General features: G+C 30.0%; 2 protein-coding genes across 2 annotated transcripts; both read right to left on the minus strand.

The window, feature by feature from the left end:
- Positions 1-2,006: 2,006 nt before the first annotated feature.
- On the minus strand, positions 2,007-5,421 carry LOC131178434 (uncharacterized; the record flags this gene model as incomplete). Its single annotated transcript, XM_058143390.1, has 5 exons — positions 5,282-5,421; positions 4,967-5,068; positions 4,624-4,735; positions 4,291-4,406; positions 2,007-2,103 (listed from the first exon to the last, which is right to left on the minus strand). Coding segments are annotated over exons 1-5 (555 nt in total), but the record flags the coding sequence as incomplete, so codon positions are not given.
- Positions 5,422-8,468: 3,047 nt separating this feature from the next.
- LOC110647195 (WEB family protein At3g02930, chloroplastic) lies at positions 8,469-12,652 on the minus strand. The gene is made up of 3 exons (XM_021800909.2): positions 12,267-12,652; positions 11,372-11,573; positions 8,469-11,054 (listed from the first exon to the last, which is right to left on the minus strand). The coding sequence occupies exons 1-3, from the start codon at positions 12,281-12,283 to the stop codon at positions 8,742-8,744; spliced, it is 2,532 nt and encodes an 843-aa protein (XP_021656601.2). The 5' UTR covers positions 12,284-12,652; the 3' UTR covers positions 8,469-8,741.
- Between the last annotated feature and the right edge of the window lie 215 nt (positions 12,653-12,867).

A 12,867-nucleotide genomic window follows, 5' to 3' on the forward strand; every position in this document is an offset into this window, starting at 1 on the left:
AATTATTATTTTTTTAATTTAATTTTTAAAATTTAAATTATTTTATAATTAAACGTAATATTTAAAAATTATTTATCATTTTATAAATAATAATTATTTTTTTTTACTTCTCTTTTAATTATCATTATTATTTACGATACTATCTTAATATTTTATGATTTAAATTATTATATACATAAAGCATAAATGTATTTCAAGGGAAATGACACGTAGCATTTTCCTTAAAAAACTTGTCACATGTTACCTTCCATAAATACTTTTATTTATACTAATTATTATTTAAGTTTTTTATTTCTTTATTATTTACGATACTAATTTTACCATTTATTATTTAAATTATTATTTTCTTTAAAATTTAATTTTTTAAAAAATTAAGACATTTTATAATTAAATACAATATTTAAAAATAATTTATATTATTTTATAAAAATTAATTATTATTTAATTTTTATTTCTTTTTTAATTATCATTAATATTTATAATACCACCTTAACATTTATGATTTAAATTAAATTTTTTTAAATTTAATTTATAAAGATTAAGACTTTTTATTATTAAATGTAATATTTAAAAATTATTTATATTATTTTTTTATAAATTTATTTATGTAAAAATATTATTTGTCACATGTTACCTCAATAATAATAATAATAATAATAATAATAATAATAATAATAATAATAAGTTATTGATAATCATTAGTTTAAAGATAATTATTATTAATTTGTGATCTTATAATCAATTATGAACAGTCTCTTTTAAATTAAGTATTATTTATTTTTTTTATTTTCTTTTTAATTATCATTAACTTATTTTATAATACTACATTAACATTTCTGATTTAAATTATTTTTTTAATTTATTTTAAGAAATTAAGATATTTTATAATTAAATATAATATTTAAAAATTATTTATATTATTTTTTAATACTAATTATTATTTAAATTTTTATGTTTCTTTTAATTACTATTGTATTTACAATACATTAACATTTATGATTTTAAATTATTATTTTCTTTGAAATTTTGATTTTTAAAATTAAAACTTTTGTGATTAAATGCAATATTTTAAATTATTTATATTATTTTTTTTATAAATTTATTTGTGTAAAAATTATTTACTACATATCACCCTCTATTATAATAATTATAATAATAATAATAATAATAATAATAATAATAATAATAATAATAATAAAAGATCATTTATGACAATTAGTTTAAAAAATTAACCCATTAATTTTGTGATCTTATAGTACTTTATCATATAATTTAATTAACCTTAGAATTATTTTATATTTTTAATAAATATTTTTTACTACTTGTTAAAAAGAATTTGAGAGATAAAAATGTAGTCTACATAAAAGTTATAAAAATGAAATACAAAAGACTTAACTTATTTGCCGTTAATTAGTATATATTATCTTTATAATGTTAATAATTTAATATTCTTTTTGTTTCACTTTTCTAAATTAAATTATTTAATTATATATTATTATTATTATTATTGCCAACATGATGATTTTTTTAATTGAAATGGTCAAGTAAATAAGAGAAATATTTTACTATTATAAAATTTCAATTTAAAATGATTTTTATTATCATTTTTTAATTAATAATTTTAATTATAAATTAATTTTTATTTAAATAAGTTTTTATATTTATTTGTCTATATATAGTACATAATATAAGGACATTTGATACACATCAAACACTTTTTTCACTAAATATTTTAATTCACCTAAATACTGTACTATTTTTTTATAGGTACTATTTTTATTATTTTTTTAAAAGTTTACTAGTTATCATTTTCAAAATTTATTTATTTAAATATATTCAATTAATATTTATTTAATTATTACTTTTTATAAATTTCTTTTTAAATATTACATAAACTTTTTAAATATTTTATTTTATTATAACTATATATCAAATGCAATGATAACTAATATTTTGATTATCCATATTTTGTCTTATTTTTCAATAGATTTGTTTTTAGAATTTTTAATCCACCCAGAAAACATGCCTTTAGGTTCCGGTTTCAACTGCACCCACTGATCATATGTAATGACCTCAGAAGGAAAATTGCTCAAATGAATGGTCCTGGAAGAAGAAGTTTCACATGTTGTAAATAATACACTTGCAAATCATAGTAATGAATATAGACTCAGCAAATACTTCAAAAATATTTGTTTCTCAAACTAGAAATACTTAGAATTTCAAAGTGTATCTGGTAGATTAAACTTTAAAATTATGTCCTTCACAAAATATAATAATAATGATGATGATTTATTGTTATTTAATATTGTTATAATACAAAAGTTTTAACTCATGCAACCTTATTTATAAAACACAATTTCAATCTAGAAATTTATTATTGAAGTTTCCTTTTACAGAAGATTTTGGAAACCAGGAAATCTGAATCATAATTTCATAAATAAATCTGAATGGGCAAGTCTGTTCATTTGCCAAAAGATTTTATGCATATATATTAAAAACTAGTTGAATTTTTTGATATCAAAGTTGTATGGTCATAAACAAACCATTATTCTACTATGATAGAAGATGAAATCCATGCAATGTCTAATGCTCAATAGTATGACAGCTTGTTAAGGTTTTGTAGTTGCACCATATCCCATGACAGCACATTTATGCTAACATTTACATTGATGACTTGTACAAGCTCCATTTCGTTCTTCATACTTGATGTTTTTCAAAACTATTTTAGCACAACATGATGCAGAGCATGTTCATGTGGAAGCTGATGTTTCATAATTCTTATTCTAATCAGGTTTTTATTTTAGTTTCCTATTCCATCTAGGACTTAGTTTCCTATTCTATTTAGGATTTTAATGTATTTTCCTATTCTAGTTAGAATATGTTTCTTCCAATTTTAATTAAGATTTAGATTATTTCTTCCTATTCTATTAGGATTCCTATTTTGGATGTAACAAGACTTCCTACTTTAGTTAGGATTAATATTTTCCTATTAGGTTTAAGAGATCAACTCTACAAAAAGCCCTTACTTCTAAGTATTTTCAGTCACTGTTGTTAGAATCTTACAATTCTCAATTCGATTCATAAGATTCGATCTGATTCTCCATCCTAGCAATTCGAATCTATGGGATGAATTGCAAATGTACCTGGATCATGACTGAATCTTACAAGTTAGTAGTGAATCAAGTGAATTGATACGAATCAACCGATTTAGTCGATTCTTTTTCTAAAGAGTTGTTAAGTCCTATAACTTCAAAATTTAAGATTTTAATTCATTTTTACCTTGAAAAGTGCACATAAAACCTTCCCCTAACTATTTTTCTTCCGCCAACCATTCTTTACCCTCTCCCTTTCCTTTCTTTTCTTTTTTTTTTTAATTTACTACTTTAATTATAATTGTCAAATTATAACATTTTATATTAATATATTTTGACGTTTAACTTAACCCGCTATCGTTTTTTACTATTTAATTATTAGATCAAATTTAAATGAGAGTTTCAACACATGATAATCATTGTCTACAACTCAAGAGTTCATAATTTATAACATAAGACTATATAACATGATAAGAATATATTGTTCTATTATAATGCATACTTCTAATTAGCTAAATGATAATTCTATATTTATCAAAATATATTATTGTGACACATTTTTTGACTTATTTTTTTTAGAATATATATCATTTTCAATTAATTTTGAGAATTTTTATCGAATCTTACGATTCGATTCAATTCAATTCTTGATTCTTGATTAACAAAATAAAGATTTTGATTCCCTATTTGAATCTCTGAATCTTGATTTGACAACCATGTTTTCAGTTTTTTGAGTTTTCAGTTAATAAAATTTCAGCAGAGATTTTCTCTAAAGCACTTGTGTTTGTTGTGTTTATCTAAGCTTCATGCTGCGTCACAACATTAAGGAGGTGACCTGAGATTGTATATAACGGGTTAAAGAACCATAATTGTGCCTCAAATATTATGAAAGTTAGTCGCCCTAATATTAAATGAAGTTGTTCACTGCTAAAACCCAATTACTCCAAACCTCTTAGAAGACATAATAAAGGATATTTAAGGCATATTGAATCCAGTTATATTAAATCAGACAAGCAAAAAAAATTCCAATAATCTAATGAAAAATTGTAGCCACAACCACAAAGCCCAAAGTGCAAATCTCAAACCAGAACATACCTTGTCCAGGATCGGCACGTGTGTGCGGGTGTATGTGAGCTCATTTCAATAATTCCCTTTCACCATGTTAATAAATACATCCTTAAGAAGGTTCAACACATACCAGAACTTTGGATTTGGAAGCACAACTTTGTAAGACAAATATCCTTCTGGTAGAGCAACTCCCCTTTGTTCTAAATATGATTCAAGAACAGATGCTTGTTTCTTTGTCTCCCCCACCTAAAAAATATTACTAAGAAAGCTTCAGATAAAAGGCAGCCACAAAAAAAAAAAAAAAGTGCAGATCTTTGTTTAATTGCACTGGATTCTCAAACAGCTTCGGCCCTTTTTTAAGTAGCTAATAAGAGCAATGGTATTTTACAGCAATCCTTGCAGAACTAAAATGTGGTTAAATTCTCTCACTGAGAAAGCAGCAACGATTTAAAATATGACTTACAGGATCAGGAAAATGCTCTGCCTTGTGTTTACTACTTTCACAAACCCAGCTGCCATCACCACTAATTGTTACCAATCCTGACAAATTCTTGACAGAGATCACCACTGCCTCCCTGTACAAATCCATAAACATTAGCACATTAAATAACGATCACTTTTTTTGCTAGTTTATATCCCATGAATGAGCATAATTGTTAAATTGAGTTTGGGAAGCATTCATGCTTGCTAGTCCAACAAAAAAATATAATTATTGAAACATTTGGAACTGCACTATGCTTTCCTACGCATTCACATCGAGCAAGTGCACAAGGGGGAAAAAATCCAACAAATTTGTAAGCATTTACCCTTTGGTAACAAGTACCATATCCACGTTCTGTCGTGAACCAGTATCAGCATCTGGAATTCGAAGACCGACATACACCTTTCCTCCATAAAGCTTTTCAAGTCTACAAGCCAGAAGTAAAAAAACAAATTTATGAACATACACACACATGAAACACAAAAAGCACATCAAATTTCAATAATTGTATGGACACAACTACTACACAATTAAAAGATGAAAAAAGAATCATCTGATATCAATTAACCAAAAACTTGAAATGAATAATATCAACATAGTGAGTTAAAGAGCAACGCGATTAGGCTATAGGAAGCATTACCTATTAGCGACGTTGAAAAGAGCAGTGGTATCCGAGGATTCGACCTCCAAAAGATCGTCGTCGTCGGAGAAGAAGCGGCGGTACAACTTGTAAATGATTAGACCACAAAGGATCTCCACCCACATCATGATGATAATGATGATGGTGATGCTGATGAAGGGTGTTTGGATGCTGAGAAATTGAGAATATTTTCTGATTTCTTCTGCGAGAAATTAATATTTGGGGAAATTATGACTTTTTTTTTTTTTTTTTTTTTACATTAAAGTGAGCGAGACAGCGTGGAAAGCAAATGAGAGAATGCCCACGCATAGAGAGGAATTCAACCCCTAAAATTATCTGGGAAAAAAAAATTATAATTACAAATAATTAATTTTCAATAATTTCAATTCTTATATTTATTTAATTTAATTGATCTTCTACCTCTAACTTTGATATAAATTATTAATTTTTTTATGAAGTTTTCAACTCAAAAAAAATTTTTTTTACAAAGTTTAATAATTATTAATTCAAAATAAAATTATAAATAATGAAAAAAAAAACATAGTATTAATTTTTTTTAAAGGAATTAAAGAAGATAAAAGGTGATGAAATGGCAGTAAGCATTGTACCAAATGACCCATTACCAAATGGACCTAGCTTTTGCCAAAAGCATTTTAAAATTATTGCATAAAAATCTTGAAATTGAAGGATTTTTTTTTTAAAAGGATAATTTATTTTTTTATTTTTTATTATATCAGAATCCTTACTTGAATTCATGCATTTTAAAAAATAAATGAAAATATTTTTAAATTTTGGTTTCATACACTTTCTTCTTTCATTCGTTTTCATCAATTTAAATATTAGTTAAGAGATTAAAAAAATACCGATGAAAAATAAAAATATTATTAATAATAAAAATTTAAAAATAAAAATATTTATTATAATAAAAATTGAAGAATAAAAGTATTTATCATTAAATGTAAAAATTGAGAAAAATAAAAAATAAAAGAAATGAAAGTATACGAATTCAAATTTAAAGGCATTTTCATTATTGCTTCATTATTATTTAATTGTTTTAAAATTTTTATATTTAAATTATAAATTTAATATGAAATTAATTTTTAATAATCTCTAATATAGTTAAAAAGCTAATGCCAAACAAATCTTTAGTATCATAGAATTTCAACAATTGTATTTTATTATTATTTTTTATCAAAAGTTAGAAATTGATTTTTATCAAAAGTTAGAAATTGATTTATTAAAAAAAAATGGCCAGAGGCCTAAATACATAAGCAAACTCATGAGCAGAATAAAAACTTTTTCCTGGAAACCCATAATGGACAGCCAAACCAGATAAAAAGAACCTTAAAGAAGGCAACGTCCAAGTTCCAGCCTCAAGAAGGATCTGTCTAAGCATTACTCGGTTTAAATCGAATAAATTGAATCGATTCATTTTAATTTGATAATTTAGTTTAGTTTTTAAAATAATTCGATTCGATTTCATTAAGTTTTATATTATAAAAATTTTAATTATTTCGATTCGGTTCGATTTTAAAGAGAAAAAAATCAATTAAATCGAACTGAACTGAATAGTTTTATTAATTTGTGAATTGATTTATTTTTATGGGAAATTTATGAATTATATGTAATTATATTTATATAAATTATTTAATTTCATTGATTAATGGTTATTAGGTTCAAATCAAGGTCAAAATCAAACTAAATAACTTGAAAATCAAGTCTAAATTAAAATATAATTAAAAATTAAAATCGATTGATTTGAATTGAACTGAACCGAAATAAAGAGATTTGATTCGATTCGATTTGATTTTTCATCCATTTCGATTCAATTTGATTTTTAAAATATATAATTTAATTTTTATAATTTGATTCGATTTAATTCGATTCGATTTAAACTGAATGCTCACCCCTACTACCTTCAACGCTAAAATTGAAGAGGAAAATAGAGCTCCATCTTTATCAATGAACACTAGGAGGTGTTGATAAAAACCTTGAGAATACTTTCCTCTCTTATATCGTCTCAAAAGCCCAACACCACTAAACAGATCCACACAAACCAACCCTTACTAAGAATCACCTACATCCAACCCATCCAAAGGCAGATGAATAAAATCCCTCACTCAATATGCACTAGATCTACCTCAAAATTATATAAAAAAAAAATATTATTTTTTTACAATCCCTGCTCGCTCGAAGGTTGAGAGGTAGAGACTCACTCTCCAAGCAATGGGGAAGAGTCATCACTTGCCCGGAAGGGACAGGAGATCACGACTCCAACAAAGAAAGCAGTCTAGACCCACAAAAACGAAAACTGTCGAGAACTTTCGAGAGAGCTAGCAATCGATAAAACAAAGTAAAGCATTTTATAGTAAGACACTGACACTAGATAAATGCTGACAAGTAGACTCCCAAGTCCCAATTCTCGGCAATTTCTTGATGCAATCAAACAGATTCAGGTAATTTCGTTTAGGTTCTCGTCCAGGAGACATTAAATCTTTAGTTGGCAGTTGCCAGAACAGTAATTTAACACAGTAGCTATTCCCATATATGATCAAACTATTAAGATATCAGTTCCTGGCACGTTCATGTTGCTTTGTAAATAAGCTATCCAGTACATAGAAACATGTACACAGAACAAGTTCCTGGATTTTCTCATAGTTGCTGGGAGTAATGGATGCATTTCAGGCTTTCTTCATATGAAATATCAAACATCGAGAAATTATCTCAATTCTACAAATTCTTATCACAAGCGTATCGTTTAACCGAAGCTGAAAGCATCTAGAATTGTCTCTGCCACCCAAGTAGGTTATTACCTGAGGCCATTGCTGAAACCCAAATGATTTTGTTTTGCCTGCATGAGCCATGAGCGAGGCATGTGTTGCCCAATAAGATAGTCATTTTGGCAGTGGATATACTCAAACCCAAACCCACAATCCTGTCAGAAGTGCGAATCAAAGAGATCTTCACCAAGACATTTTCCACCAGCATAAAAGTTTTATTCAAGCATTCTACAGTTCATCAGCTTTCATTTGGACAGGTTCAAGTTGAATAAAGTACCATGCTATGAGGAGATACTAAACCATATGAGTACACCTTGAGATTACTGGAATTTCATAAGCTGAATCAACTAAATAAACCATTTTTTCAAGAACAATATTTTTTCCCATGTAAAATAGATGCAAGCATATTAAAATACAGTTTCGAAGTCACCACTCCTTTTCATGAAAAGCAGCTAAGAAGGGTAAGGGGAAAAAAGAATCTCCATCACATACAATGTACTCCCCCAACTGGTAATCACATCAAAGGGGGGGAAACTAAAAGATAATACAAGCCTTTTCATTTTTAACCTATTCTGAAAATCAGATGCAAAAGCAATAATGCAAACACTCCGGTGCAAGATATTATCAAATATACCTGCCCGTTAATTGGACATAAGTCAGGCCATAACTTGTCTCTTCTCCTACTTTTGATTGCTAGTACCCTTCTTCTTGAGTAGGCTTCCAAACTTGCGGAACAAAGGTTTCTTCTTCTTCTGTTGTTGCTGCTTCGAAGGTGAGCTCTCACCATCACCATTTTCTGTTGAAGACAAACCATTTATCTGATCGAAGTTCTCAACACCCTCAGCCTTGGAGTCCACTTCATCCTCAAAGGATTCCTGTTCTGGTTCTCTTTCTGGTGAAAACTCTTTCTTTTCAATCTTGCAGCTCTCCCACATCTTAAACTCAACTTCTACCGAGTCATTTTCTTTTTCTTTGGTTTCATCTTCTTTTGGTTTCCCATTCACATTCTCAACTTTGGCAGCTACCATTGGAACAGTCTGGTTGTTAAAGCCATTATTCTGTTCCTGTGAATTTTCTTTTCCCAAATCCTCGTGTTGTTGTGGTGGAAGCTCTATTTTGGGCTTCTCTTCTCTCACATGCCCATTTTCTTCAGAGAATTCAACCACCTTTGGAAGCAAATCATAGTCCTTGTCACTGTCTGTAAGCTCGCCATTCTCCTCAGTTTGCTTCCTGGCCATAGCTTCTTCAAGCAAGTTAGACAACTCCTCCACCTTCTTCAAAGAAATAGCTTCCCTAGTTCGGAGCTCCTCGTTTTCTTGGAAAAGATTCTGCAGGTCATTTTCCTTGTCTAATAAACTTTTCTTCAGTTTCATGCCCTCAACATTCGATTCCCCAAGAGCTTCTTGCAATGAAATCACCTCAGCTTCAACTTCCTTTAGGCTATCTTTCAACTGAGCTTCTTCCTCCCTTGTGGCACAAGCTTCTTCCTCAGTCTGCCTGAGCAAATTTACCAGCCTATCAATTTCTCTTTCCAAAGAAGAGTGTTCTTCTTCTGATTTCTTTACACGGTTCATTAGATTTTGTTCTTTTTGCTCCCACTCAGTCTTGGAGTTCTGAAATTCATTCTTGGATTCTAAAATATTATTTTTAAGAAGATCAATCTCATGTTTTGCATCATCTAGCATAGTCTCATATCTCTGGTTTGCTTCCGTCAGGACCAACCTTAGATCCTCTATCTGGGTTTCGTAATTTTTATGCTCCTCTTGACCGGATAGCAGCTTTTCTTTGGCTTCCCTTGCTTCTGCAGACACTTCATGTAAAGCTGAAGCTAAACTTTCCATTGCCTTCTTGCTCTTTTCCTCCTCATCTCTAGAATACTCCAACTCATTTATAAGTTTGTTTCTCTCTTCTAATAGACTTTGAACACTAGAAGCTGCAAGTTTCTCATTGTTTAAAGCCTGAGCTTTCTCTTCCTTCACTATATCCAAATCAGAATTCAAAGACTCAACCTTTTTTGCTAATTCAGAAATTTCTTCCTTTGCCACACCAAGACAATGCTCTGATTCCTCAAGATTCCCTTTCAGTTTTGCAATTGTCATTTCGAACAACCCCACCTTATCTTTAAGGGCCGCAATTTCACTTTCTGCATCATGTAAGAGATCATTGTTTCCCTCAAGTTGTTTCATGACTGAACATAAAGATTTAGAGGCAGATCTCTCCAACTTATTTGATTCTTCAAGCTGCATCTCTAATTCCTCTACCCTACTTTTCCACTCCTCCACTAAACTGCGCGCATAAGATTCAGCCATCTTCGCAGCTTCTAACTCAACATTAAGCTGTTCTATGGAAGCCTCTCTTTCAATAAACTTATCCTCAAAAACCCTTGCTTTCTCAAGTTCTTGTTTCAAAGTCTCTATCTCGTCCTTAAACCTAGCCTCCATCTTGTTGCTTTCAGTGGTCTCTGTTTCAAGCTTTGAATCAAGTAAGGCCTTCAAACGTGTCAACTCAGCTGAAAGAATCTCCACCTTATCAGCATGAATCTCAGCAATCTTAGTTGCATCATCAGCATGGCTCAGTGCCTGATTCTTTGCATCAGTAGTCATGGCCAGTTCTTGCTTCATCTTTTGAAGCTCCTGAGTGGTAGAAAGAAGAGCAGCCACATCCAAAGCATGTTGGTTTCTCACAGTCTCCAGCTCTTTCTGCCATTCCTCTTCCTTCTTTTGGGCTGCGTCAATCCCAGCCTGTTCCAACTCAACAGCACGGAACTTCTCAATCTCAGAATTCTCCTCAGCTCTTCTTTGAGCCACCAAAGCTTCTTGAAGCTTCTCATTTGCCTCTTCAGCACCCTTCTGTGCTTGTTTCAGTTCATCAATTGCTTGTGCCTTCTCTTTCTCAATCAATCCTATCTGCTCCTTTGCTTTCTTTAGATCCTCCTGAAGAAGACTCAATTGAGCCTGTAATTCTGACCCCTTCACCACCCTTGTCTGTGGTTTCTGATAACCAAATAGAATCAATAAATGCAGCAAAAAATAAAAATGACAAAAGCATATTTGCAAGTCCAATACTAGTACTCTGTAATTTCTCCACAATAATGCCCATGTCAAGAAATATCACAAAGAAATTTTTCGTACGTTTAATTCCATTTTCTTCAAAAGAAAATCAAATCCATTAACACCCCAAAAGCACATTCTTTCTATTTACCAAAGTTCTTGGGGAATTCCAAATGCCAAATTGGACAAAAACTGAACATGATAAAATGTTGAAGAAAAAAAAAAACTACTAAAACATATGGCCATTGAGTAGCACTTACTTCAGGTGGTGGAGTGACCTTAGATAACCGTCGATCAATTGTAGGCTTTGAAGTAACAGATCTTGGGGATCGGTCAACTGAAAAGCGTGAACTCTGCAGAGGAGCAGGTGAATCAGGCTCTGATTTAGTGGCTCCCCGGCTCAGTTTACTCACTCTAGGAGTTGCTGGTGATGCTTTGCTGGGAGTTTCAGATAAACCAGATCTGTACAAGTTTTAAAGTATCATTATTACATCATCAGATGAAAATTCGTTGCAGGTAAAAATCCCAAGTTTCAGAAACACAATGCAAGAATGCCCATTCCGTGAAAATTGAATTATTTTTAAATTAACAATGGATCTATGCCAAATATGAGAACTTTGCAACAACAGTTTTTTTGTTCCATAAAAATATCAAATTCACCTGATAACATATGCATACAATTGTATAAACCAAATTTCCAAATTCCAGAAGAAACTATAAATGAAAAGATTCAAGTACAAAACAAAAATATCACAAGAAAGTCACCAAATGGACAAAGACCAGCAAAAATGAATTATAACCCATATCAAATTTTATATCAAAAAGCAAAATTGAGAAATATGTGTGTGTGTGTGTATACAGTAAAGAAATAGAGTAACAGTGAAGAATATGGAAGGAGAGGGAGATAAAGAGATACCATTTGAATTCAAATGAAGAAGTAAGGGGCAAAAAAACAAACAAAAGAAAAAAAAAAGAAGAAACCCCTAACGAAGATAGATCCAACACACACACACACACAAAACAAAAAAAAAAAGGAAGAAAATTCCATAACCGCACTAAAAAATTCAAATTTACAAGACCCATAAGAGTGAGCAAGAGATTCAGATCTAGGCATAGAGAGAAATAAGCAAGCATGGTCCTCTCCTGTATACTTACTTGATCTTGGAAGACATGTTAGTTCTTGATGATGATGATGATGATGATATAGAAGAGAAGTGGAAAATGGGAAGGAGTTGAAAATGAGTGAGTTTTGTTGAATGGGGCTATGGGTTATTTGTTGCAATGCTAAAATGCTGACATAGTGTAAGAGAATGTAGTCGCTGTTTCCTTTCTTTTTCAGACTAACAAAAGCAGCACAAATTGAAGATAGAAGAAGAAGGAGGACGAGGAAGAAGAGGGGAGAATTTACATAAGCAAAGAACCAAATAATTTGGGTTGGCGTTCCTGTCTGTAGAGTGCCCACACTTACAGAAACAACATAGTTGCATACTCTTTCTTTCTCCTCTCTCCGTTTCTTTCCCTGCAAGTTTTATAACATTGATATTCAATTTAAAAAAAAATAAAAGCATTGCTTTTCAGGTTCATATGGCTATGGAGAAGTACAGAAATGCCCCTGCTGGGAACTGTTGGTTTTTTAAATTTATTTGTCCCTTTGCCCTGTATCTGTCAAAGGCATTTCTAGCTTTATCCATTAGCTTTAAGCTTTTGCCCAATACTTGAGTATATAAAATTTCAAATTCAAATCATAATAAATATT

This window comes from Hevea brasiliensis, chromosome 3 (genome assembly GCF_030052815.1).
Source record: "Hevea brasiliensis isolate MT/VB/25A 57/8 chromosome 3, ASM3005281v1, whole genome shotgun sequence".
In the NCBI taxonomy this organism is placed as follows: domain Eukaryota; kingdom Viridiplantae; phylum Streptophyta; class Magnoliopsida; order Malpighiales; family Euphorbiaceae; genus Hevea; species Hevea brasiliensis.

Excerpts from the sequence above, each read along its gene's own strand:
- LOC110647195 (XM_021800909.2), bottom strand. Across the intron at positions 11,055-11,371 it reads AGGTCACTCCACCACCTGAA|AAACCACAGACAAGGGTGGT; the intron begins GTAAGTGCTACT and ends TTTGGTTATCAG.